Source organism: Grampus griseus (assembly GCF_964374135.1).
Source record: "Grampus griseus genome assembly, chromosome: 2".
Lineage (NCBI taxonomy): Eukaryota > Metazoa > Chordata > Mammalia > Artiodactyla > Delphinidae > Grampus > Grampus griseus.
In genome coordinates this window covers 145,246,740-145,272,680 of record NC_139018.1, presented here as the reverse complement: position 1 = coordinate 145,272,680, position 25,941 = coordinate 145,246,740, and the positions used below count along the sequence as shown (strand labels likewise).

At 45.1% G+C, this 25,941-nt stretch overlaps 1 protein-coding gene across 2 annotated transcripts in view; it reads right to left on the bottom strand.

Moving 5' to 3' along the window:
• Window positions 1–25,941, bottom strand: part of TRPM1 (transient receptor potential cation channel subfamily M member 1) — a gene marked incomplete at both ends in the record, with an annotated part of 135,458 nt that overhangs the window by 47,619 nt on the left and 61,898 nt on the right. For both annotated transcript variants that reach the window (XM_082648546.1, XM_082648545.1), the window contains 13 exons: window positions 558–587; window positions 1,472–1,612; window positions 4,433–4,483; window positions 5,229–5,363; window positions 6,456–6,629; window positions 13,801–13,901; window positions 14,572–14,644; window positions 16,004–16,127; window positions 16,561–16,735; window positions 20,501–20,672; window positions 21,766–21,890; window positions 22,519–22,732; window positions 25,287–25,482. In XM_082648546.1, the coding sequence (XP_082504672.1) occupies window positions 558–587; window positions 1,472–1,612; window positions 4,433–4,483; window positions 5,229–5,363; window positions 6,456–6,629; window positions 13,801–13,901; window positions 14,572–14,644; window positions 16,004–16,127; window positions 16,561–16,735; window positions 20,501–20,672; window positions 21,766–21,890; window positions 22,519–22,732; window positions 25,287–25,482 (1,711 nt within the window). The remainder of the gene's footprint in view (window positions 1–557; window positions 588–1,471; window positions 1,613–4,432; window positions 4,484–5,228; window positions 5,364–6,455; window positions 6,630–13,800; window positions 13,902–14,571; window positions 14,645–16,003; window positions 16,128–16,560; window positions 16,736–20,500; window positions 20,673–21,765; window positions 21,891–22,518; window positions 22,733–25,286; window positions 25,483–25,941) is intronic.

The following is a 25,941-nucleotide window of genomic DNA, read 5'->3' as shown; positions in this document are numbered from 1 at the left end:
CCGCATGTGGGATCTTCCTGGACCAGGGCTCAAACCCATGTCCCCTGCATTGGCAGGAGGATTCTTAACCACTGCACACCAGCGAAGTCCTAGTGCTTTGTTCTTGAGTTTCCTTGTTAAGGTTATTTCTGGATACTTTTGTCCTATTATGAGGAAACTTTGTCAATGCGTCTGGGTTTTCTAGAAACCAAATTTTTTTGCCAATGATAATTTTCCCCCTTTTTAAAGTATCCTTCCTTTATTTATTTTTTCACGTGGTAAAATTCCCAGAACACTTTTAAAAACCAGTGGGGTTAATGATGCCAACAATAATGGATGTGCTTGACTTGTTCTTGATTTTGATAAAAATGAATGGGGTGGCTTTTACCTTTTGAAACATGTCTGTGATCTTTTTTTACATAATTTGACTAAATCATCCAAGTAAATTTTGGTGTGTGGTGTAGTGGATTTATTCATGGAAAACAAATGTGTGCAATTTTATGTTAAATACAAAACGAAGAGGGCTCCACACACTTAACCACAATATCATAAAGCCATTGGAAACAAGTCCTACTTACTTCCATTCCCAGAAGTTTGAGAGCTTTAGGCTGCATAATGAAAGGGGAGAAAAAAATGAATGGAATCAGATAACTGATGTTATGATACTGGGGGTTGTACATTAGTAATATCTTTAGTAGCAATAATAATAGATTAAAAAGTACTTGGTATCGTTAACAGTTAAGGACAAACCCAAGGAAAGGAAATGCTTTAATATGGAACCTCTGCTTCTGTCAGCCCAGGTCAGGTGAGGAGAGAGATGTGCAGACATGGGACCCGCATCCCAGGTAGAACCAGAGAAGTTCACCCACAGAGGAGACACAGAGCTATGGAGCTCTGAGTGCGGGCGAGGCGAGGGCTTCATGGGAGATCTCGCACGTGAATTGGGCTTGCGGCACACGTGGGGTTTTGATAGGGGAAGATGCCGCAGACACAGTAGTAGAGTTTGATTCTGGCAGTGGTACATGGTTGCCCACAACACGGTGGGGATGGCTAGGGAGACTCTTAGATGCTGTGATCATGAGCTTGACAGTGCTTCGTCAGGCGCTGGGGATCCTTGGGAATTTCTGAGCAGGGAGTGCACTGTTGGGTCCCTCGTTTTGGAGAACTGGGGCGGGTCCAGCGGCAGGATGGATGGGAGAGGGCAGAGACAAGGGAGCCTGGGAAGAAGGCTATTGCGAACAAAGGATGGGGCAGGGGCAAGTGCTGGGCTGTGCGGCCCCACGAGCTGAGGGAGGAAGGTGCGTGGTGAAGCCTGGGCGTCTGGAGGCATGCTGAGACCTCCCACCGAGAGCCACTGCGGGAGGATGGGCAGGTGTGCTGGGGGATGGGGTGATGAGTTCGGCTTTGAAGCGGCTGAGTTATTAGAAAGGCTAGCAAGGAACCACATGTGATTCCGGGAACCACAGAACACCACGTGTTCGCTGAGTCCTACCCTCTTGGGTCCAAACAGGTTGTTGTAAAGGGTCCGGAAGCCCTTCCTTGTGTAGTTGCAGCGGTAGGCGCCCCCCATGAGGTACTCCAGCACGAGCCCAATGTCTATGAGGCTGATGTGGTAATCGGGTGGAAGGTTGCCCTGTAAGAAAAGAAGCTGTGTCTCAGGCCCTGCGAGAAGGGACCCACAGCGTGGACTTCGGCAACACCTCGGCATCATGGTCATTCCTGCCTACGACGTGAAAGTTGGTGGTACCAACGGGGCATTAAACAATCTTCAGTCTGTTTCCATAGGATTGTGGGAGATAAGGGGGTAAACCATGTTCCAGAAAATGGGTTAGACTTCCCAATGAGAAGAATTAGAAGCCCATGAGGCTGGAGGGGAGAGGCCTGGGCTTGTCCATGAGCTCGGACAGAATGGCCTGTAATGTGCATTTAAACATAAGGGAAAGAAAAGAATATATATATATAAAGAATGTATATATGTATAATTGAATCACTTTGCTGTACAGCAGGAATTAACCCAACATTATGAACTATCCTTCCATGAAAAAGAATATTAAAAATGTATATAAATGTATAACTGATCATGCTGTACAGCAGAAATTAACACAACATTGTAAATCAACTATGCTTTGATAAAAAAATATTGATTAAGGAAAAAATACATAAAGGAAAGATGGTGTAGCTGGTGCAAAGAGCAGATTCATTTTGTTGAGAAGGTGCTTTGACAGCTGCTTGCAGGGGAGAATCCAGTTTCGGGGGGCTGGCATCCAGATTTTCTGCAGAAGGAGGGAATGAGCAGCGTGGCAGGCAGGAGGACTCTGTGGAAGACAGTGGGCGGACAGAATATCCCTGGGGCCGGGAACTTTCTAGGGAAAGCTCCACATGGTGCCCTGTGACTTTCTGGGGGACCCCTCAGATTTCAGTAAGAACACAAACACTGCAAACTATCTGATGTGCCCGGGAGTCGGTGAAGGGGCAGAGTCCTGCAGCAGAACGGAAGAGGCTGTGTTGAGATAAAGGTAGCGTGTGGGTGGAGGGGAGGAGTGCAGAGGGGCATCAATGCATCTGTAAGTCGGTCATTCACGCCAGAGGGCAGTTGGCTTATCCAGGAGGCAGAGCTGACTGGTCCATTATAAGGATGTTTTGCTATGTGCTGTTTCCTGCTTGGTTAATTTCCTATGGCTGAAATGATGGTAGAAACCTGGGGTCCGTCCCATGGAGGCTACACCTTCCAAATGTCCTCCCTGTACATGAGGACTGAATCCTTCACTCAGCCATTGCAAGTCTGTTCAGCCCCTACCGTGATCCTTGACCAAGTCGGGGATTCCATATGAGGGGATAAGGAGATACAGCCCTGCCTTGGGGAGCTTCCTCTTTTGGGGAAATAGGGCCAAGCCACCCGCAGTCCCGATGCAGCAGCATGTTCAGGCCCCTGCTCTGCTAGGGTGGGCAGGTGGGAGGGTGAGAAAGGGCTTCCTGTGGAGGTAGGAGTGGGCAGAACAGGGGCTGTAGGGGTCGAGGGGGGAGAGCACTGCAGATGTGAGACGGGCACGGCCCTGGGACAGAACACGTGTGGTGGGTATGTGTTAGGCCCAGTGGGTGCAAGTTTCTTAGCAGGAGCTTGAATTTCATGAGACGTGGAGGTTTTAAGTGGGGGCGGCCTGTGTCTGGGGAGGGTGGGAGGAGGATGATGGAAGCCACTTAGGAGAGACGTGGTTGGGTCTACACTTGAGTAGCTGTGGCTTTTGAATGTTAGTGCTTCTGAATCTAAGAAATCTGTGAAAGTGGGAAACAAGTGCACTTGCTGGTCTCTCTTGGTTCCCAGATCCACTGATTCTGCTCTGATCCAATGAGTGTGCATAGTAAAAGCCAAATTCTCACATTAGCAAAATTAGATATTTGTATGAGGTCTGACCAGCCTATCTGGGACTCTGGCTGAAGGCCTTCTTCTCTCCTTTGCGTTACTTCCTTCTGCTCAGAACATGAGTACACGTCCTGCACTCTGCATGCCAGGGACTGCATTCTGGCTGAATGAATTGCTCTGCGTTAACCTGGTCTGACCCTCCAGGCTGTGGTGACAGGACCCAAGAAACACCAGGACAGAACAGGGAGTGGACGGGATCCTACAAGAAGGCAGACTCTAAGGCATTAGCAGCGCTGGGGATGGGGGAAAGCATCTATCACTTACTAAAGAGGAGACAGAAAGAACCAAGAACTGCTGCACAGGACACACAGAATGACATGAGGCCCATCCTGCTGGGACTTCTGGAAAGAGGCACCGTGAAGGGATGAGGGGCAGATCTGAAACACGCAGAGCGTGGGGGTTCTGGGCAGCAGTGAGGAGCCCACCCCTTGGCTGGCGCTCCTGCCTTGGTGAGGGGGCCAACCCACCGTCAAACAGTCATTCAGCGCAAGCCCATTGTGTGTGGGATGAACATTTCATTTAAAGAAGATGACATTTTTTAAAAGTAAACTCTTTTCATGGAGAGAGGAATTCATGACTTCTTATGCCTCCAATAAGATGACAACACATTTGGAAATTTTAAAAATTGCTTTAAAACACGTCTCATTAAGACACAGACAGACCTGCTAGAGAATGGACTTGAGGACACGGGGAGGGGGGAGGGTAAGCTGTGACAAAGTGAGAGAGTGGCATGGACATATATAAACTACCAAATGTAAAATAGATAGTTAGTGGGAAGCAGCCGCATAGCACAGGGAGATCAGCTCGGTGCTTTGTGACCGCCTGGAGTGGTGGGATAGGGAGGGTGGGAGGGAGGGAGACACAGGAGGGAAGAGATGTGGGAACATATGTATATGTATAACTGATTCACTTTGTTATAAAGCAGAAACTAACACACCATTGTAAAGCAATTATACTCCAATAAAGATGTTAAAAAAAAAGGTCTCATTAAAAGACGTCAACAGGTAAAGGACTATGAAAGAGCAGACTGACCTTTTTTACATCCCTCACCAGCAAATGAAGTGTGTTCGGTGGACCCAGTCTCTGAAAGAGAAACATTCAGCCATATTAAATATGTTTTTCTGTTCAACTTTTGGAGTAAAATCCAACTCTACTTTATAGAATTAATGAAGTCCTGTGTCTTTTACAAGACAGGACTAGGACTGGTCATGGGTAAGAAGTATCCCACATGTTCAAAAATATGTTAAATACCTTTTATTGAATTATTTTAAAGAGCATCTTAGGACGTACTATATTTTCTTAACAGTTCATCAAGCTTCAGCAAGCAACCACCCAGGACCACTTGTGCTACTTAAAATTTTAGAATGGGGAAGGAAATGTACATTCTCAAAATTCACATGGTAATAATAAAAGCCAAGAGGATTTCATCCAAACACTTTCATTCTAATATCAGGAGCTCCTTGCTGTGCAAACTCAGTTTTCCATTTTTCACCGAAGCCTCTTAAAACGTGGGAGTCCCCAGGAACAAATGACTGCTCACCCCGGGATCTTTTCACTCTGCTAATGACTCCGGGGGCTGGACTCTTTGTATAAACTTGTCCTCGTGCACCACCCCTGAGTTAATGCTACAGACGGGGGTGCTGGCTAGCATGGTGGCGGTGGGTGAAGATGGGACCATCCGCCGAGCCCGCGTGTCAGGTGAGAGCAGTCGTCCTTAAATGATGGACCTCCCGCTGAAGCCGTGTTCTGATGGGGATGCTCCTCCAAGTGCATTCTTGCACCCCCAGGGCTAGCTCCCCTCCGCCCTCCCTCCTCCTGGACCACTCACGGTGTTATAAAGCTCTTCCAGCCTCGGGATGGTGAGAAAATGCTGCATGTTGACTCCATTTTCAATCAGGAGCTTCACAAAGTCTACTCGATCTAAGACCAGCGCGTCCAACATGGCCTGCTCCAGAGCGTTCACCTGTGCGAGCCCAGGAGAGGGGCGTGAGTGCCTCAGCAGGGACAGGGACACTGGGCAGGGGACCCTGGAAGCTCTCAGAAAGCCTCTTCAGGCCCCCAGACCCAGAGCATCCTGAACAAGGCTCTCTTTACCTTTTGTCCTGAGTAAACATGCCCCATTGCCCCCTCCTTCCTTCTCAGTTTGTCCCTAGGTGTCATATCGAAGCATCACAGATGGATACATTTAACACAAAGTGAAAAATGTTCAAAATGACAGCCAAACTGGTGGCTCTCTAGTTATCAGGTTTTTTAAAAAAATTAAAATAGAGTTGATTAGCTTTTCTTGTAATGTAAACATGAGAAGGAAATTCAAAATAAAACTGCAATCAGTGCTTGAGTCTCCAAGCTCGGATCTCCATATACAATGTTTTTTTGAGGTGGTAGACTGTAACATTTTATCTACTATTAGTTATCATTTGTGTCTCTACCCTTCAACAATGGTGGAACCTGCAGCGCTCAATGTAACGTGAGGTTTTGCTGGGGAGAATGTTTCCTTGACTGAGAACTACCCCCTGTGGGCATGCCATGGGCCACCAGGGTGAGTGACTGCGATGATGCCATTCACAGGGCACCGCAGAGGCCCAGCGCCCTGTCTTGCTGTGTCCTGACAGCAGCAAGGCCAGAACCACAGGTGCTGCGTGTCTCAGCCTCCCAGCCCAGCCGACTGCAGTTACCCATGCATCCCTATCACAGGCTCCATCTTTTGTCCCTGAGCTGCATTTATTCACGATTGATTTGTTTCCCGTGTTTCCACGCAACAAACATCCAAATGTCTGCAGGCGGAGAAAGGCACTGGGGGGCAAGGTGGCCCGGGCCTCCCCTGTGAGTGACTTCATTCTCCCCCAAAGCAGGACCATTTGGCGTTTGTGACATCCTGCCAGCCACTTGAAATACTGACACTGTCCCAACAATGCTTCATCACTGCCTCCTGGGCTCGGGGCCCCGGGTGGGGCTGCGGCAGAGGCAGCAAGAACTGCCCCCTTCCCTGGAGGAGGGTGACTGGCTCCAAGGTCCCCAGGAGCCTGGGAAACGGGAGCAGACACGTCCCACGTACCCAGTTCAGCAGCTCGAGCTTCCGGGGGTCAGTTTCTTCCTCCACCTCCTCTTTCACCTTCCCTTTCTTCTTGCCTTTTCCTTTTCCTCTGCCCCCCTTGGTGGTCCCTGTGGGTGGCTTCTTCTCCTTCTCCATGGCCTTGCTATCTGTTGGGGGGGCCAGGCTTCCCAGGGGCTGCAGTCCACAGCAGGCAGAGTTGGGAAAGGGATTAAAGCCAACCCATGTCCCAGGACAAGTGCACAGACCGCCCCTCCCCTCTACATGCACACGCTCGCACACACATGCACATACATAGGTACACATGCACCCACATACAGGTGCACATGCACACACAGGTGCACACACAGATACACATGCACACACACTTGTGCAAACATGAGCACCCACGCACAGACATGCACGCAGGCACACATACTTGTGACTACACACACGCACACATACTCAGCTGTTGCAGGCCTGGCTGCCTGATGGAGAAGCTCCTGATTTCGTGACCGTCTGTTACTTATATGCTTGATGAAGTGCACTCATGTACTTAAAGTGGCTGAAGTTTTGACTGAGCGTGTTTTTGCCCGAAGGAAAGGGTGCTGAGAGGTAAGTTTAAAGGCGCCAAAGAGAAGTGTCTGTGACAGCTGATGAAGACCAGAGAAGACAACTGTGAAGGGGTCAGGGCTTCCCTGGTGGTGCAGTGGTTAAGAACCCACCTGCCAATGCAGGGGACACGGGTTTGAGCCCTGGTCCGGGAAGATCCCACATGCCACGGAGCGACTAAGCCTATGTGCCACAGCTACTGAGCCTGCGCTCTAGAACCTGTGAGCCACAACTACTGAGCCTGGGTGCCACAACTACTGAAGCCCGTGCGCCTAGAGCCCGTGCTCTGCATTAAAGAGAAGCCACCACAATGAGAAGCCCGCGCACCACAACGAAGAGTAGCCCCCGCTCGCCGCAACGAGAGAAAGCCCATGGGCAGCAGTGAAGACCCAACGCAGCCAAAAATAAATATATTAAATAAATAAATTGAAAAAAAAAAGAATTCTAGAAAGACTACAGAGTCATAGGCACATAGTTGATGGAGAACTTCAACTATTAAAGGAAGACCTGAGAGACCATATACTTGATTGTGGGGGAGACAAAGAAGGACTTTTGGTTCCAGGTTGTGGTCTTGATCTCGTGTTTCCTGCTTTCCCTCTCTTCCCATGGAAATGATAGCAGGAAACAGAGGACTATGGAAAAGAAAAATTCATTTCAGGGAGAAGAGGCAGACCAGAGCCATTAAGATGTTTCTGGAAATGCTGTTGGGTAGTTAAAGCTGTGGTGAGGCAGCTGAAGCCCAGGATGAGTAATGTGGGGGTAATAGTGGAGGTGGGACCAGATTTCCAAAGAGGGAGAGTAAATGGTGGGTAGAAAGCATGGTGATTAGTAAAGGACTGTCTACAGAGCAGGAGACCACCCATCCCCTCTCGTATGTCACGCCCCCTCCCCAGTGGGTAGGTGCAGAGCAACTCTACTCCTGGGCTTCACCCCAGGCAGAACCCGGAAGAATGTCTGCTGAAGAATTGGGCGGGTCCTTGCACTGTTGGTGGGAATGTAAATTGATACAGCCAATTTGGAGAACAGTATGGAGGTTCCTTAAAAAACTAAAAATAGAACTACCATATGACCCAGCAATCCCACTACTGGGCATATACCCTGAGAAAACCATAATTCAAAAAGAGTCATGTACCACAATGTTCACTGCAGCTCTATTTACAATAGCCAGGACATGGAAGCAACTTAAGTGTCCATCGACAGATGAATGGATAAAGAAGATGTGGCACATATATACAAATGGAATATTACTCAGCCATAAAAAGAAACAAAATTGAGTTATTTGTAGTGAAGTGGATGGACCTAGAGTCTGTCATACAGAGTGAAGTCAGCCAGAAAGAGAAAAACAAATACCATATGCTAACCATATATATGGAATCTAAAAAAAAAAAAAAAGATTATGAAGAACCTAGGGACAAGACAGGAATAAAGATGCAGATATAGAGAATGGACTTGAGGACATGGGGAGGGGGAAGGGTAAGCTGGGACAAAGTGAGAGTGGCATTGACATATATACACTACCAAATATAAAATAGATTGCTAGTGGGAAGCAGCTGCGTAGCACAGAGAGATTAGCTCGGTGTTTTGTGACCACTTAGAGGGGTGGGATGGGGAGGGTGGGAGGGAGACACAAGAGGGAGGCAATACGGGGATATGTGTATATGTATAGCTGATTCACTTTGTTATAAAGCAGAAGCTAACACACCATTGTAAAGCAATTATACTCCAATAAAGATGTTTAAAAAAAAAAAGGGAGGGCCTGCATAGGGAGGTCCAGCGCCACACCAGCCTGCTCCAATCTGCAGAGAACAAAGAAAAGCTGTTCAGTAGACAACCCCCTCCTAAATGGGGAACTCTTGGTCAGTCCTCCCAGGGAGGAGAAAAATCTATTTGTAAAATAGGCTCCTTCTACTAATTATTCTGTCTCATCCCTCACTCTGAAATGGGGATAGGCAAGCAAGGACCTGCAACAGAAAAGGATAAAATGAACAATGGTAACAGCTGACCAGGGAGAAAATAGAGATAATTCAGGGAACAGGAGAGGACTTAAAAAAAGTACAGTTTGTATCCTCAGATATTGCATTCATGAGATGAAAACAGGCTGACATGAAAATGGAACCATCAGAAAACAAGAAAGCTTTCTCAGACATCAAAAATAGGATTGCCTGGGCTTCCCCGGTGGCGCAGTGGTTGAGAGTCCACCTGCCGATGCAGGGGACACGGGTTTGTGCCCCGGTCCAGGAAGATCCCACATGCCGCGGAGCGGCTGGGCCCGTGAGTCATGGCCGCTGAGCCTGTGCGTCCGGAGCCTGTGCTCCGCAACGGGAGAGGCCACAACAGTGAGAGGCCCGCGTACCACAAAAAAAAAAAAAAAAAAAAAAAGGATTGCCTACATTTAAAAAAATAGCACAAAAAAATGCTAAGGAAAAAGTTGCGATTTCCAAAAACCTACAGCAAAATGATAGAGAGACAGAAATGATAAAATGGAGGATCAGCCCAAGGGGACCAACATTTGCTTAACTTATAGGAATTCCAGAGGAAGAGAAAGAGAGAAAATGAAGGCTGAAATACTCAAAGAAGCGGTAGAAGAAAATTTCACAGAGCTGGGGAAAGACTTGGGTCTTTATCATAAAGGGGCCTCTGACAGCCAAGCAGAATGAATGGCACATGAGTGGCCATATGAGTCCTTGAGTTTGCTGTCTCTGTACATTTCATTCTCATTTGTTTGAAATAGAACACATGTCCTTCTGAAATTTCTAAACACTGAAGATAAAGAGCAGACCTCAAACTACATCTGAGAAAAGACAGTGGTTCATCTTAATTGGAGGAGGATCACATGGCAACCATGAGCCTGGTGTGTGGCAGAGTGTTTTCAGACGTGTGAAGACAGAGAATGGTTATCTTCCCACACACGTTCATGAAAAAAATTACTTGAAGATCTACTGCAGCGAAATGAAAAAGAAATCTGAGAGAGAGGAAGACGTGGAATGTGGGAAGAACTGAGCCTGTCTGACAACACACTGCAGGGGTGTCTGATGTGGTCAGCTGCACAGCAAACTTTGAGAGCATCCAGAGAAACACGAGGCTTTGAAAGATTCTACAAGAAGAAAGGGAACTGCACTCAGTGGACAGTAATAATTAAAAGAATAGATCATCTTAATGATGTGAGGCATATGCTATGAAGAAAAAAGAGAATCAATTTGGAAATGCAAGGGAAAGCAAACATCTAGCTATTCAAATAAGTCATGGTCCAAATATGAAGGAAACTCAAAGGTCTCATAATTTTAAACAATGGATGGACTGTAGAAACCTTGATGCTTGTTGTATTTTCCTTTGTGTGGCCCAGGTGATTGACCCAGGGCTACCTTTCTTTCTCTTTGAGTTCAGCCATAATGTTAGGTTCAGCAGTGAACAATCCGTACAGAATCACAGTAAAGTCTTCTGTTTTCTCCATTTTTAGAATCAACATAAAGGCCTAGTATGCGGGGTGGGGGTGGGTGAAGTGGATGAAGATAGTGAAAAGATACAAACATCCAGTTATACAATAAATGTCTTGGGATGCAAGGTACAGCATGGTGACTACAGCTAATAATACTGTATTGTGTATTTGAAAGGTGCTAAGAGAGTAGATCTTAAAAGTTCTTATTACAAGAGAAAACACTGTAACTGTGTGTGGTGATGGATGTTCACTAGACTTACTGTAGTGACCATTTCATAATTTATACAAATATCGAATCTTTGTACACCTGAAACTAATACATCATACGTCAATTATATCTCAATTAAAAAATATAAACAATGAGGACCTACTGTATAGCACAGGGAACGAGATTCAATATCTTATAATAAGCTTTAATGGATAAGAATCTGAAAAAGATTATATACATAATAACTGAATTATATATGTGCTGTACACCTGAAACTAACACAACATTGTAAATCAACTATACTTCAATTTTTTAAAAAAGAAAAAATATGCATGTCTTAAATGAGAATTATATTAGAAATTTATTTGAAGCTTGTCCCTCCTTTATTGAGGTTAAAATATATCTGATCATAAATAAATAAATACCATAATGAGATACTACTACATATCACTAGAATAGTTAAAATTAAAATATCTGTCAATACCAAATATTGGCAAGGACATAGAGAAACTCTCCTTACACTGCTGGTGGGAATGTAAAATGCTACAGCTGCCTTGGAAAACAGACGCGCAGTTTCTTAAAAAGGTAAACATACATTTTCCATCCACCCGGCAAATCCATTCCTAGCTATCGACTGAAGAGAAATGGAAACATACGTCCACATAAGACCTGCCCATAAATGTACACAGCAACATAATTCATTGTTCTCAGTCAAGAACTGGAAGCAAATACCCACTTAAAAAATAAAAATCCAGGTAAAAAAATAAAAATAAAGGACCACTATGAAAATGTGATGATTAAAGAGTCAGACATAAACAGACCTGAGTGAGGATTACAGAACGACGTGTAAACATCAACCATCTCCATCATGTAGAAGATGAGGTTGACCCAAGTAGGAACACGGATGGTGCAGGGAAAGGAAGGTGATGTGTAGAGCCATTAATTTCCTCATTTTACAACGTGGGAGCCTAACGTTGATGAAGCAAGTTGATGTTTCAAAGCTATCATGATAACCAGTAAGAGAATTAAACATACAGGCATCAAACGCAGGAGGGGCAAAGCAGGCAGGGCAAGCGAGCTACTGCCTTCTCTTTCCAAGCGGAGAACTGAAAGACACATCTACACGTGATTAATCGAGAAAGTGATAAAACGTGTTATGTCAACGAACAGAGGCCACCGTCAGGAAAACAGAACACGGGGACAGTTGAGTGCCTTTGGGAGGTGGGGTGCGAGGGCTCTGTTTTTCATGGTACACTGCTCTGTTATTTGCTTTTCAAACCGTATTTATGCCTCCACTGGATAATAGAAAGCAAAAAACACTAAGCAACATGAAAAAGGAGGTTGGAGAATATTTAATGCCAACATAAGAGTGAAAAAATGAAATTATAAAACACACACGGTATTGCTGAATTTTTCTATGGGGGGGGCAGTCATGAGTGATTGTTTCTTTCATCTTGCCTGTCTGTATTTTCTACGCTTTCTGGAAATTACTTATTGCTTTTGTAACAAGAAGACGGTTGAAGGCCGTTGCTTCAGGCCAGGTAAGGCCTGCGTGTGTGGCCCGTTCCCTGGGTCAGGTCCTTTCTGTAATCTTGAAAGCCTGGCCCTCTCTGTGTGGCTGACTCAGGACCTCATCCTCAGAAAGCTGCCGCTCGAAAAGAAAAAAAAGCAAACAAAAGCCGGGATCCCTCTTACTGAGTAGCTGGTCTTGGGAGCTCATGACAGAGCCCTTTTTTGCAATCCTTTCTGGAATCTCTTAGATTCTCTGCCACAGCAAGCTGCCTCATAACCATTCATGGAGCAATTCACTTTGCTCTCAAGTCCTTTACCAAGAGTGTTAAAACCAGGAGATTCAAAAGGAATTAAAATATTTAAGGTGTTGTGCTATTCTTCTTAATTTGCGTAGTTCAGTAAACAACAGGCACAAACCACACCCCCCAACCCTGTATCTTATTCCTTTAATACACTCATCTGATTCCTTAAATTCTTCACGCTAATTAAATAAAGGGTGAGTGTGAAAAATGAAATGCCTTTTGCAGGGATATACCAGGCCGGTTTTGAGAAATATGGTTTTTAAAGTCCAACATGAACCCTCTAGATATTCCAAACTCCTTTTGAAGCAGCAGAGCCTGTTCTGCAAACAAAAATTTACCCTGAGTCCCAATCTACAAAACCCATCCAAGAAGCTGCTTTTTTAAAAGAAATAATTTTTAAAAATTGAAGTATAGTTGACTTACAATGGTAATTTCTGCTATACAGTTATAAACATATATATATATATATATATACACTCTTTTTCATATTCTTTTCCATTATGGTTTACCCCAGGATATTGAATATAGTTCCCCTTGCTATACAGTAGGACCTTGTTGTCCATCCATTCTATATATAGTAGTTGGCATCTGCTAATCCATCCCTCCCCACACCCCTCCCCCTTGGCAACCACAAGTCTGTAAAGAAGCTGCTTTGATTGAAGGAGTGGGAGGCTAAAAGCTGCTCATCACCCCACACACACCACACCACACCCACGTACAACCACACACACACACAGATCCCACGGACATACACCACATGCACGGTAAACCACAGCACAATCACACACCACACATCCACACACACATTTAACAACCTACACACGTGCTACACACAGATACACACACACAATACACCAAATCACACACACACACTCCACATCCCAAAGACTATCCACAAAGGTCACACTCACAGAGTCCCCTAGGCCGCCGGGGTTTCATGGAACATAATTTGAAAAATTAATGCTTTCAATGCAATCATTGTATTTCATTTTAATGAGCTATTTTCTTTCTTCTTTTTCTTTAAAAGGGTAAAAACCCATGTTCACCAGCAATGATAAAATATTTAGTGCTCTTTCTTCAAGAGCACTGGTTTGAATCTGAAGTTAGTGCTAGGAGCTCTTCTTGCTGGTTCTTTGAAATGAAACAGCAACATTTCCTAATAATCCTAAAGATTAGACATCGGGTCATCAGAAAGCCCAGATAACTTCCTGAGATCCACGACACAAGGGAGAACATATTAATGCATCCTCTGTACAAAGTCATGACAAATGGTATGAATTGAAAAACACTTAGTTTCACCGGCCAGCGGGGCCCAAAGACGAAGATCTGGCTCCGAGCTATGTCCACGCGGTTCCAGGCCAGCGCCAAGCTCAGCTGGTCCCGAGCCGATGCATTTGTGCCTGGAAGGCAAGAGATGGGGCACTACTCACTCCATGCCTGGGTCGCCTGGGGGTGACAGGGGCTGGGTGGGGAACACAGGCTTCCCCAGGCTGGCTCAGCATCAGCCTGGAAATAAGCACGGCTGCCTTTTCTCTGGCCCCTGAGGGATCACTCAGGCCCCAAAGCCGAGGACCAGCTCAGCACTACCAAGCAGCCAGCCTGATGGTGACCCCCGCCCCTTTCCTCCAGCCCACTCCCCTTCCCAGTGGAGCAGAGAGGTGACCCCATGCGCAGCCAGGTGGCAGCTGTCGTTAGGAGTGGGCCGGGGAAACTGGACAGAGCACTGCGAGATGCAGGGATCGCAAATGAAAAATAATTTCACGCTTACCCTCTGTGAGTTCAAACCTGTGATGAGCTAGTTACAGACAGAAACTGGTTCTTGACTTCAGCCCATCATGGTCCATTGGCCCGTCAAGAAAAGTCCCCCTCCCAAGAAACCCATTTCGAGCCCGACGGTTTTACCACGGCTTTATCCTGAGATAATTTCTAGGCAGCCTGGCGGGCTCGGGGTTCCATCCCCAGCAGACACAGTTCCCGGCGGGAGGAGGGGGGAGGGGTTTCCCAGCCACAAGCAGAGCTCCGGGGAGGCCAGCACGAAAGGACAGGAGTGGCTGTTTCCTGAGAGCTCACCTTTCAGCAGGGCAGTTAAAATTGCCATTTCGATGTCTTGCTGACCCTCGGAACCCATTCTAAACACAGTGACCTGAAAACAGATTAATCGTGAAAAGACTGAGTAAAGCAAAGTGGAAAACAAGAGGGAGAATTGGAGAGTTGCTTAAAAAGGACCACAAACAAGATCTGGCATGACAGATGAATGGATAAAGAAGATGTGGCACATGTATACAATGGAATATTACTCAGCCATAAAAAGAAATGAAATTGAGTTATTTGTAGTGAGGTGGATGGACCGAGAGTCTGTCATTCAGAGCGAAGTAAGTCAGAAAGAGAAAAACAAATACCATATGCTAACACATATATATGGAATCTAAAAAATAATGGTTCTGATGAACCTAGAGGCAGGACAGGAATAAAGACACAGACGTAGAGAATGGACTTGAGGACATGGGGAGGGGCGAGGATTAGCTGGGACAAAGTGAGACAGGAGCATGGACATATATACACTACCAAATGTAAAACAGATAGCTAGTGGGAAGCAGCTGCATAGCACAGGGAGATCAGCTCAGTGCTTTGTGATCACCGAGAGCGGTGGGATAGGGAAGGTGGGAGGGAGACGCAAGAGGGAGGGGATATGGGGATATATGTATACATACAGCTGATTCACTTTGTTATACAGCAGAAACTAACACAACATTAAAGCAATTATACTCCAATAAAGATGTTAAAATAAATGAATGACTAAATAAATAAAAAGGACCACAGAGTCTGACGCTAATGCAGCAATCCCGAGAGCGACATGATTTTGCACCAGGTGCTTCTGATTCAGAAAGAACAGCATTGCTCATCCTGATTTTGAATCCTTGCCTGGATCTTATTTTATTCTTTACCTCATCTGGAGCTGAGGGAGCTCATGCAGGATGTACATGTCAATATCTAAATGGCTCTTGAAGATGACAAAGTCATCTCTACTCAGATTTGATATATCTGTAGGAAACTTATAGATTTAGAATTTCGAAGAGGCTGTCTTCTGTGCGACAAGAGTGCCTCTTCCTTATAAGCGTAACTAAGGAGGCAAAGAGTGGGAGAAAATGAGTGTATTTGGTAGAATTTTGTAAGTACACCTGAAAGCATGGCACATGTCACTCCTTGATGCTTTGAATCTGATTGATATCATGAGCCTCAGAATTGTGGGATGTGGCCTGAAGTGCCCTGACATTTACAAGATCTGAAGCACCCGTGTCCCTCTTCCGAAGAGAATCTGCCTATGCTTAGCCTGCTTCCCGCACATGGACAGAACCACCAGTTGGGTCAGGATCTGTAAAATGCCTCTTGGAAAAGGGTGAATGGAAATAGGAACTACTCCATCCTGCACACATGGGCAGAATTAGAAAGGAAACATAATTCTCTCTGTGGAGCACTTGGGAAGTCAACTCAAGACACTTACAAGTTCTTTCTTTTTCATGCACTCCATGATCATCGCAAAGAGCTGATGCGATTGTGTCTTGTTGTAATTAAATGTTTTCTGAATGGTAACTAGAAGCTGGTCTCTGAGGGAGTCATTGATTATCCTGTTCGAAGGAAACGGGAAAGAGAAGAAAACAACACAGGTGAAATCTGTACGTGAATAAATCAGACATCTCTATGCCCGTCTGGTACCTTTGATTTGAAACTTTATCATTGGAGGATATCCCAGGATAGCAGACCCAAAAGGACTATATTCAAAAACTGTGTTCACACTTGTCCTAAATTCCAGGCTTGTTGAAAAACTTACAAGGGAAAATGCAGTTGGGAGAGAGCATTTTCCCTCCTGAGAAAGAATCCGTAAGAAACACCACGCTCCTCAGAGCTCCCTCACTTGCTGACCTTGGGAAGTGGGAGAGGAGGGCTAGTAAGTCTTCCTTCTTTTACATTTTTGGAACAGCTAGATGGATCACGATTTCCTCTGGGCCTAACAAGAAGGCATTCAAAACCCCACCTCTTGTAACATATCAGAAATCTTACCCTCCTTCTTCAGAGTACTTGTGTGCAAAAGACAGGATGTCCGAGGCCCGGCCACTGCCGTCGCAGACCACCACGGGGACCGGAGGCTCTTCTCGGAGATACTCCAGGACCATGGAAACCACGTTCGGGCCCCCTTCCACCACGAGGCCCACGACGGGCACACCCTGCCCCAGTCCTGCAACACACACCACATCCACCTTCAGACCACGGTCACGGCCCCATCCAAGTGTTACCGACCAGGGTTCTTGGCCTTCCCCAATCAATAGAAATTGACCAGAAGCCAGACAAGAAATTCAGGCAAGGCTTTATTGGGGCGCCTGCTGCAGCAGCAGGAAGTGGGAACAAACAACAGGCTCCCTTGCTCCCCGAGGGGGGGCAAGCTTGTTCCTTATATGGGGTGAGGGGGGCGTGTCCATGGGTCAGGCTGGAGGGGTGGCTTAGGTGTGTTGTGTGCAGGGGGCATGCGCAGTACCCTGTTTTTGCTCCGGACACCCTGTTTTTGCTCCAGGCTCTTCAAAAGTGGCTGTGGGATTTTTTGGTCTCTTTGTATCTTTTAGGTCCAGAATTTGCCCCAACTGCCCGCATGAAAGCAGTTATTTTCAGTCCCATACAGTTTCTTAGTATTTTGTTGCTCCTGGAGAGGTGTGTCCATGTGCAAGCATTGCAGCACTGCAGCAAAGGGTCCCAGGTCCCAGCAAAGAGTCCCAGGTCCCAGCCTGTCTCAAGAGCACTCACTCTAATTCCTGAAACATGGTGAAGAGGAAAACCTTTAGGCCTGGAAGTATGCTTATATGGAGTTAGTGTTCACCAGGAGACTTGAAGGAACTCAGGATGTGATGACTGTTTACATTCTTTTATTCAAACCCCATATTATAGCCTTACTGGAAGAAGCAGAGCCTTTAAATTACAAACTTTCCAAAACATGTGGTTCAACTCCATGTATCACTCAACTGGCTTACGGACTACTTCAAGGTGAGATGTGAGAAACACGGGAGGCTCTTCTTGCTAAAAGAATACCTCCCTGCTGCCTTGCCCCAGGTGAAGTTCCCACCCTGGATGGCTGTCCCTTCAAGAATGACACAGCAAAAGGTGTCTGGACCAGCGATAGGAGAACTCCGTTCAATGCCTGGCCTCACACGTATTAGCCTTATGACATGGGGCCAATCACCAGGCCACCCTGAAGAGCAGGGAACCATCCGTAACAGGTGAATCACCACAGGGCCTCCTCTACCTCCTAAAAGAGCAATAGATATAAAGTATAAGAAATTGTTCAGCTATCAAGGTCCTTGTCAACCTCAAGTGGTGTGTAAGTATGCAGTGTCCTAGTAGGTGTTGATTCAGCCTCCAGGGGCTGGAATAGGCAGTGAGTTATCCAGGAGGGCAAATCTGTAGACCGTCATTAGCCCACCAGTTAATATCTTGTACCCAGAGTCCTCCCTCTGTCTCTATGAGATGACAGGACTCTTTGGGAACACGGTAGGACAAGCTGACTTTTGGTGGCAGAACCCGAAGGGAGGGCTCTGGGAAGCAGGAGGTGGCAAGAGCATCCCAAGAACCCAGGATTCCAGGGCAGGGGGAGATAGTGGGAGCGAAGGAGCAGCAGAGGCTGTTGCAGCCAACATAGAAATAAGACTTTTCTGATAGAAAAGGAAAACAAAGAAACAATGAACAGGCTGGGGAAACAGCATAAACAGGCCTGAAAGAGTTAAGTGATCTTGGTTATTTTTTTAGCTGTTACTACTAACAAGCACTTGTAGCTAGACTTATCCTTCATAAAAATAATTACTCTCTGACTCCATGTGAATTGCACTCTGCACTTGGCACTTCCTCTCCCCCTACACTCCCTCGTAGCACTCTTCATTTCAGAAAGAAGATCATGGGCCAATAACTTCAGGGACACTAGACCTGGTTGCTGAGCTGCCTGACAACCGCTTTGGCTGTAAATTTGCAGAAGAAAAGAAATGCAAGATCTTCATTACTTTGAGCCTTATCACCTACCCCCGACCACAAGCCCTGGGCTATAAAACCTCTCCCTATTCCCCAGGAAGGGGGCACAGTTCTTGAGGCACTAGCCCGCTGTGTTTCCTCTTTGCCTGGCAAAGAATAAAGCTACTCTTTCAATTCTCCTCCAAAACTCTTTCCATATCTCATTTCGGCATTGGTGTACAGAGAGCCAATATTTTGGCATCAAGACAAACTTGCCTATTTCACAATTTTACCCCAAACTGGCTAAAACAGATTATATTCTGAGCATGTTTCACCAGGTGTCCGTTAGTTGTGATGGGAGTTATTTGATCAACATTAATAGATGGTGAATAGGAGATGTGTCCTTGGTCTCACAATTCTGAAGGCCTTTGGATAAAATCTGCCAGCACAGTTAGGAGAAGGTCTAAGAACTTCAAGTGGGGAAATTCAGAGTTTCTGGTTTGCTTCCACGATGCATTTCTACAGTCAGGAGCTCTTAAATATTTTGAACAACTCTGCCATCTCCTACCAGAATAATCTCAGTTAGGTTCATTTCAGCAGCTATGCGTTGACCGTCTGCTTTGTGCCAGGCAGGCGCCTGGCCAAGAGATGCTGGAGAAATAGACCAAGATGACAATGGACCCTGCCCTTGAGATTTCCAACCCCAGCAAGGCTTGACATTTGAGATCTTCGGGACTCCGGTGGCCAAATCACCTTCTTTTCTAGAAACAGAGGAGAACTGGTTCTTCGTGGTTTAGGCTGGACCCCTGAAACTCCGTGCCGTGGCAGGTGACAACTGAGCACCCCTTTGCTGTCCCTGCCCCACTCAGAACCCTAGGCAAAGGATGACAAAGGGAAGCCCACAGGTCACACGGTCAGGGGAGGCTGGTCGGTGTGAACGCGCACACGGCCAAGACAGCGAAAATGTGCGAACCATCAGCCAGGGAGCTGATACCCAGAAACCCACCACTTGTCATGGCAGACCGTCATTCTAACCACGTGGCAGTCTCACAGACCCTTTAATTATGCTTTAAAATGACCATTTCCCAGGCCTAGACTGTCTTTCGCAATCTTACCAGTAATGGTTACAACAAAATACTCTTTAAGATCATTCAGCAATTGCTTGACAGTAAGAATCACTGAGTTATGAACTCAGTGCCCCAAGAGGTGACACCAGCTATTTTAATTCTAACCAGTTGTTATGATCGTTTCATCTGACTGAGGTCCATTCCTTTCTCTCTAGCTTGACCTCAGCATCCTCCTGGACCAGCATGGGGTGGGGGGTGCCCTCTTGGGAGCAGCCAGCTCCTGCAGGCCTCTCCAGAGGCCTCCCCACCTGGCCCATCTCTGGTGAGAGACCCAGAGCTACTGAGATATTTAATTTAATGAACTCAGAGCATGTAGTTGATAGAAGGAATCATACCAAGCCTTTGAGTGACCAATGTGTTTCCTGTTCAGACATTTAAAAAGTTTGGGATTAGCAGAGGCAAACCATTATCAATAGGATGGATAAACAACAAGGTCCTACAGTATAGCACAGGGAACTATATTCGAGATCCTGGAATAAAACATAATGGAAAGAATGTGAAAAAGAATATATATATGTATAACTTAGTCACTTTGCTGTACAGAAGAAATTAACACAGCATTCATTATAAATCAGCTATACTCCAATAAAATTTTTAAAACTAACTATAATCATTATAAGGAATGAAAACCACTGGCAACGTGGCGGGAGATGCCACCACCGTGAAAACGGCTGTGGGGCTGTTTCTCGGGTCCACTCTCCTCGTGAACTTGAGACAAAGCATCACAGCCCAGCTCAGTGACTTGGTAGGTGGCTAAGGGAAAGGGTCTTGCTAAGTCATCTCCTGATGGTCACAGAAGAGTCAAGGTGAAGGCTCTAAATACCCTCGGGTGCTCTCTCTTCCAGCCTGGTTTTCAGGGCAGCCCAGTGGCCGTGGCCAGAACTTACTTGTGTTGATCTTCTGCAGAGAGATGTGCTTCTCCAGCTGCCTTCTCAGCATCACCTCGGCACCATACTTGCCCAGGGTGCCATTGTCAGCCAGGATGAAGTGCGTGTGCGAGTTGTTGAGCACAGACAGCTTACTCAGGGGGTTGGACATAGTCTGGTACACCCGTGTCACCTGACGAAATACACAGCACAAGTCAGAGCTGCAAAACTTGGACAGTAAGACAGGGGAAGCAAGAATATATGGGTGTGGAGCGACAGCTTCACCTAATTGTGCACTTCAACCTACTCTCGCTTCCCTAGCCTCTCTATTGAAGGATTTTTTCTGTAAATTTTTATATCAAATTAGAAAAAATTATTTTAGATCATGACAACCCAACAGATCATGATGACCCAGCAAGTACACTCCCGGGCACTTACTGCAGAGAGAGGAAAACTTACATTAATACAAAATCCTGTACACAAAAGTTTATGGCAGCTTCATTTGCAGTAGCCAAACTGGAAACAACCCAGATAGGCTTCAACAGATAAATGGTACATCCATACGGTGGGACCCCACTCAACAATAAAAAGGAGTAAACTGTTGATACATGCAACCATTTGGATGGATTTCCAGAGAATTAAGTGGCAAGTAAAAAGCCAGCCCTCAAAGGTTACATACTGTACGATCCCATTTACATAACATTCTTGAAATGATACAACTGTAGGATGAAGGGCAGATGAGTGGCTCCCGGGGTTAAGGCAGGAGTGGAAGCAGGAGGGAATCGGGTATGGATATTGAAGGGCAACATGAAACAACAAGGTCTTACGGTATAGCACAGGGAAGTATATTCAGTGTCCTATGATAAACCATAATGGAAAAGAATATGAAAAAAAACAATGTGTGTGTGTGTATATATATATACACACACGTATACAATGTATATGTGTGTATATATATGCGTATATATACATATATATACGCATATATATATGCAACAGCAGAAATTAACACAACATTGTAAATCAACTATACTTCAATAAAAAAACGAATGAATGAAAAGGGCAACATGAGGGCTCCTAGTAGATGTTCTGCATCTTGACTAGACTGACATCAATTATCCTGGTTTTGATCTTGTATCATAGTTTTGCAAGTTTTTACTTTTGGGGAAAAGATAAAGGCTATATGGGACCTTGCTTTATTATCTCCTACACCTGCAGGTGAAATCTAGTTAAAACAAAGACTTTGATTTTTGAAAATTGCCCATTTCCGGGGAGAAAATACTTACATCCCTTCCAACCAGATCTTCTTTATTCTCCACGATGCCCCAGGGAGCAATTCCTATAGCACAAACCCGGCCTCTGGACTTGGAGGAGTGGTCTTTCAAGGCATCCCCCACGTGGCTGATGACACCTGTGAGAGGCCATAAGTCATATCTGTAGGCCCCTTACCTCCCATCAAACCACTATTCATGAACTTCAGGGACCCCAGCTCTGAACCACTCCACATTTCCTACAGAACAGGGTTAAGACACTGAAAGTCTGAGCTCATAATAGCTAGTCATCCTGCATTAGCTCCTAGAAAAGGGAAAACCAAAACCAAAACCAAAGCAACTGTGCAGGAATTGTCTTTACAAGTTTCCAAGACCTAAGGATGGAAGTATGAGGGGTCTCTCTGGCAGGCCTTGGCTGCGTTCAGCTAAAGTTGAGAGTCAGATGGCCTGCCATGTTCCTCAACCTCTCTGGGCCTTGGTGACCTCCCTCATGTGATCGGGAAAGGATTGTCAGGGGCCTCAGTGAAAATGAGGCTTGTACAGGGCTCACTTCAAGGAATGACACATAGTAGGTGCCAGAAATGTTGACCATTATCATGATCATACTGAAATAAAAACGAGCTACTGAATAAAGATTTCATTCTGCCATAAATATTATCAGAATGCAGTATCTTCTGGTTTTTAATGATAATTATCCAAAAGCTCTTTGGGAACCACGATGAGCTCTGGGTTTGTACATTTGCAGCAAGGGATACAGCCTGCACTTACCTGTGCTGATGCCCCCAGTGAAGATCCAGGCCCCAGTGGTCACAGCAGCCTTGATCAGACCTTTCCCAAAGACCTGCTTCAGCTTGGGCTGCATCTCAAAGTTCTGGAGGCCTCCGTGCACGGATATTAAGAGCTTGGGGAGTTCCAGCTGCCAGTCTCTCACCATGAGATGAAGCAGTGAGTCTGGCTTCGTGTCATAGGAGACCCGGATATACTGCAAAAGAGGGTGTGACCCTCAACACTCGTTCTTCGATTTGACTCTTGTGTCACGCGGAACAAGGCTACTGTTCCTGTCCAAGCAACAGCCGCCTGGCTTTCTCTCCCATGGGGTTCTGGGGCCCTCTGTGTGAGTCTGTGGCCAAACGATGGAAGGGAACTCTGGAGGGTTCCCAGATATAGCAAATAAAAATAGAGAATGCACAGGTAAACTTGAATTTTATATGCACAATGTTTCAGTATAATTATGGCTCCTGCAATATTTGGGATGCATTTATACTAAAAATTCATCCGTTATTTAACTGAAATTCAAATATATCTGGGGGTCTTATATTTTACCTAGCAACCTTAATCTTTTTTTTTCATTGCCTTAGGATGATTTATTTTATCAAAGTTCCCAGCTAATTTTCATCGTATCAGAACTTCTATAATGACAATAGTTAATACTGAGAGTAAAAGGAATCCTGAAAATTTCCAATAATGAAATACAGTAATATTAGCAAAGACTTATTTTAGTTATTTAATGAGTTCATCAAAAATTATGTGCAGTCACACACATGCATATATGCGCAAATGTCTCCAAATTAACAAATTCGTAGGAAATTTGTAGAAACATATTTGTAGAAAATAAAACTGGAGTTTAAAGGAAACATTTTAAAATTTGAAAGCAAAGACCATTTATAGTTCTAAACAAAATTTGAAATACTTCTTCAATGTGTCTAGCATTCTTAGGAACACAGAAATTACTCGTTTGATTTTATCTCTGGATACTTTTTGCTCTTCTGAAACTTCTAGGAAATATACCTGCCAGGTTTACACAAAATTTAGAGCAACTTATGAATTTATGTACTTTTAGGTAAAACTTCTTAACAATTAGTCATTGTTGGGCTATGTAAATCACAGGTAAATCACAGTTCAGAATTACCTGAAATTATATACACTTTAGATGCAATCAAAAGCAAACATGTTCCAAAATAGAATATTGTTCACTTTATCCAATGGCAACCCTAATCTTGAAGGCATCAATTCCAAAGCTGGAAAGATACATGCACCCCAAAGTTCATTGTAGCACTATTTACAGTAGCCAAGACATGGAAACAACCTGTCTGCTGTGAACAGATGAATGGATAAAGAAGATGTGGTACACACACACACACACACACACACACATGCATATACATACATGGAATATTACTCAGCCATAAAAAAGAATGAAAAAATGCCATTTGCAGCAACATGGATGGACCTAGAGATTGTCATACTGCGTGAAATAAGTCAGACAGAGAAAGACAAATATCATATGACATCACTTATATGTGGAATCTAAAAAAAATGGTACAAATGAACTTATTTACAGAAATAGAGTCACAGGCGTAGAAAACAAACTTATGGCTACCAGGGGGGAAAGGCGGGGGAGGGATAAATTGGAAGATTGGGATTTACATACACACACTACTATATAAAAAATAGATAACTATTGATAATAAGGACCTACTGTATAGCACAGGGAACTCTACTCAACACTCTGTAATGACTATATGGGAAAAGAATCTTAAAAAGAGTGGATGTATGTCTGTGTATAACTGATTCACTTTTCTGTACAGCAGAAACTAACGCAATAGTGTAAATCAACTATACTCCAATAAAAAATTTTTTTAAAAATTCCATAGCTGGCTCAGCTAGAATGTGGATCCAGAGGTTGGCCAGGACGATGAGGAGGGAGTGGGTGCTGGGAATGGGGATCAACAGCCAACCTCGGGGCTGGACCTTCCCCTCAAGGTGAAGAAGAGGTTAATGAGCAGATGCCTTGGCCCCTGTGAACAGCCTCTTTGTGTCCAGGCCAGTAGGCAGGGTGCCCTTCCAGAAGACCTTACGTTGTGGTCTTTGGAACACAACTGAATTTTATTTGAACAATGATGTTGGGCCGGTGAAATAGAATGAAATTGCAAAAATGGTCTCACTGGGCACGTGAGAGCATTATTCAGAATGAGCTGAAAGGGATCACAGTGCTGACGCCTCCCCTCTTGGCAGGGCTCATGAGAAAGGCAGAGGGCATTCCCTGTTTACATGCAAATGTGAAAGGCCTCCGTCTTCTTGGGCCAGCTGAATGCAAGCCCAGAGAGGCTGTGTGTGGACTTCAGAGGGAAATATTTCCAGAAACTCCTAACCCATGTAAGGGGGGTGGTAAATGTCCACTGTGAGAAAAAACAAAACAAAGTCCCAAACAACCCTAAAAAACAAACAACATAATTCGTCTCTCATCACTGGAGATGGGGTGGTATCTTTGTAGAGTGGGGCTGGACTGTGATGTATGAATTCACAATCTTGGTACGGATTTAAAGGATACTCCGTGTTCCCTATCATAGCGCCCAGTTTCCAAATCTCATGGCTAAAAACTCGAGTGTGTGGATATATTTCCTGTCTTTGCATTGAAAACTCTAGGAAGATAGAGCCACAGGAAAGAAAGAAGACCCAGGTGTCTGCAGTCCGGGAGGCGGGGCCTCTGATGGAAGCTGCGGCTCAGTGGCATCCCTTCCCAAGGCCCCTCTTACCATGGCTTTATTGGAGTATCCGCCACCCTGGAATTCGAGAATCCCGTAGGAATCTGTTGGGTAGCTCTGGGTGTGTTTGCCAACAGACCATTTTTCGGGCTGAGTCTCCACCTGCTTGTTCTCCTCTCCATTTTTGCTGGCTGTTACGCTCGGCAGAGGGGGGATATGCTGGTTGGTGAGCTGGCCACAGCAACACCTGAAAACAAAGGCAAAGCTCAGTCTTTCTATAACATTTTCCTCCTTAAGATGAGTTAACCTGAACAGAAGCAGCCTAACACCTTCCTTATCCAGCTTTACTGGAGACAGAAATGCCACTTATGATGTCCTTTTCCAGATAATCAATGCATATCTATTTCCATACCAGAAAAGTATAAATACCAGACTATTCTAAACACATTGGATGGTTGCCCTTCCCTACTGAACACATTTTTAGGCTTTCTGGTGTCCTGACAACATGACTATGGCCATCAATCACTGAATATTCTGTGACAAAGGACAATCACGCTCCCCCATGCAGAGTTGACCTGCAATGATTTTTCAATATTATTGAATTATTCTGTTGCTAAAGAAATGTAAAACATTTCTCTACACAAGTAACATTGAAAGTATATTTACTTCAGTTTTAGTCAGAAACTGGCTGAGGTAGAATCCAGGG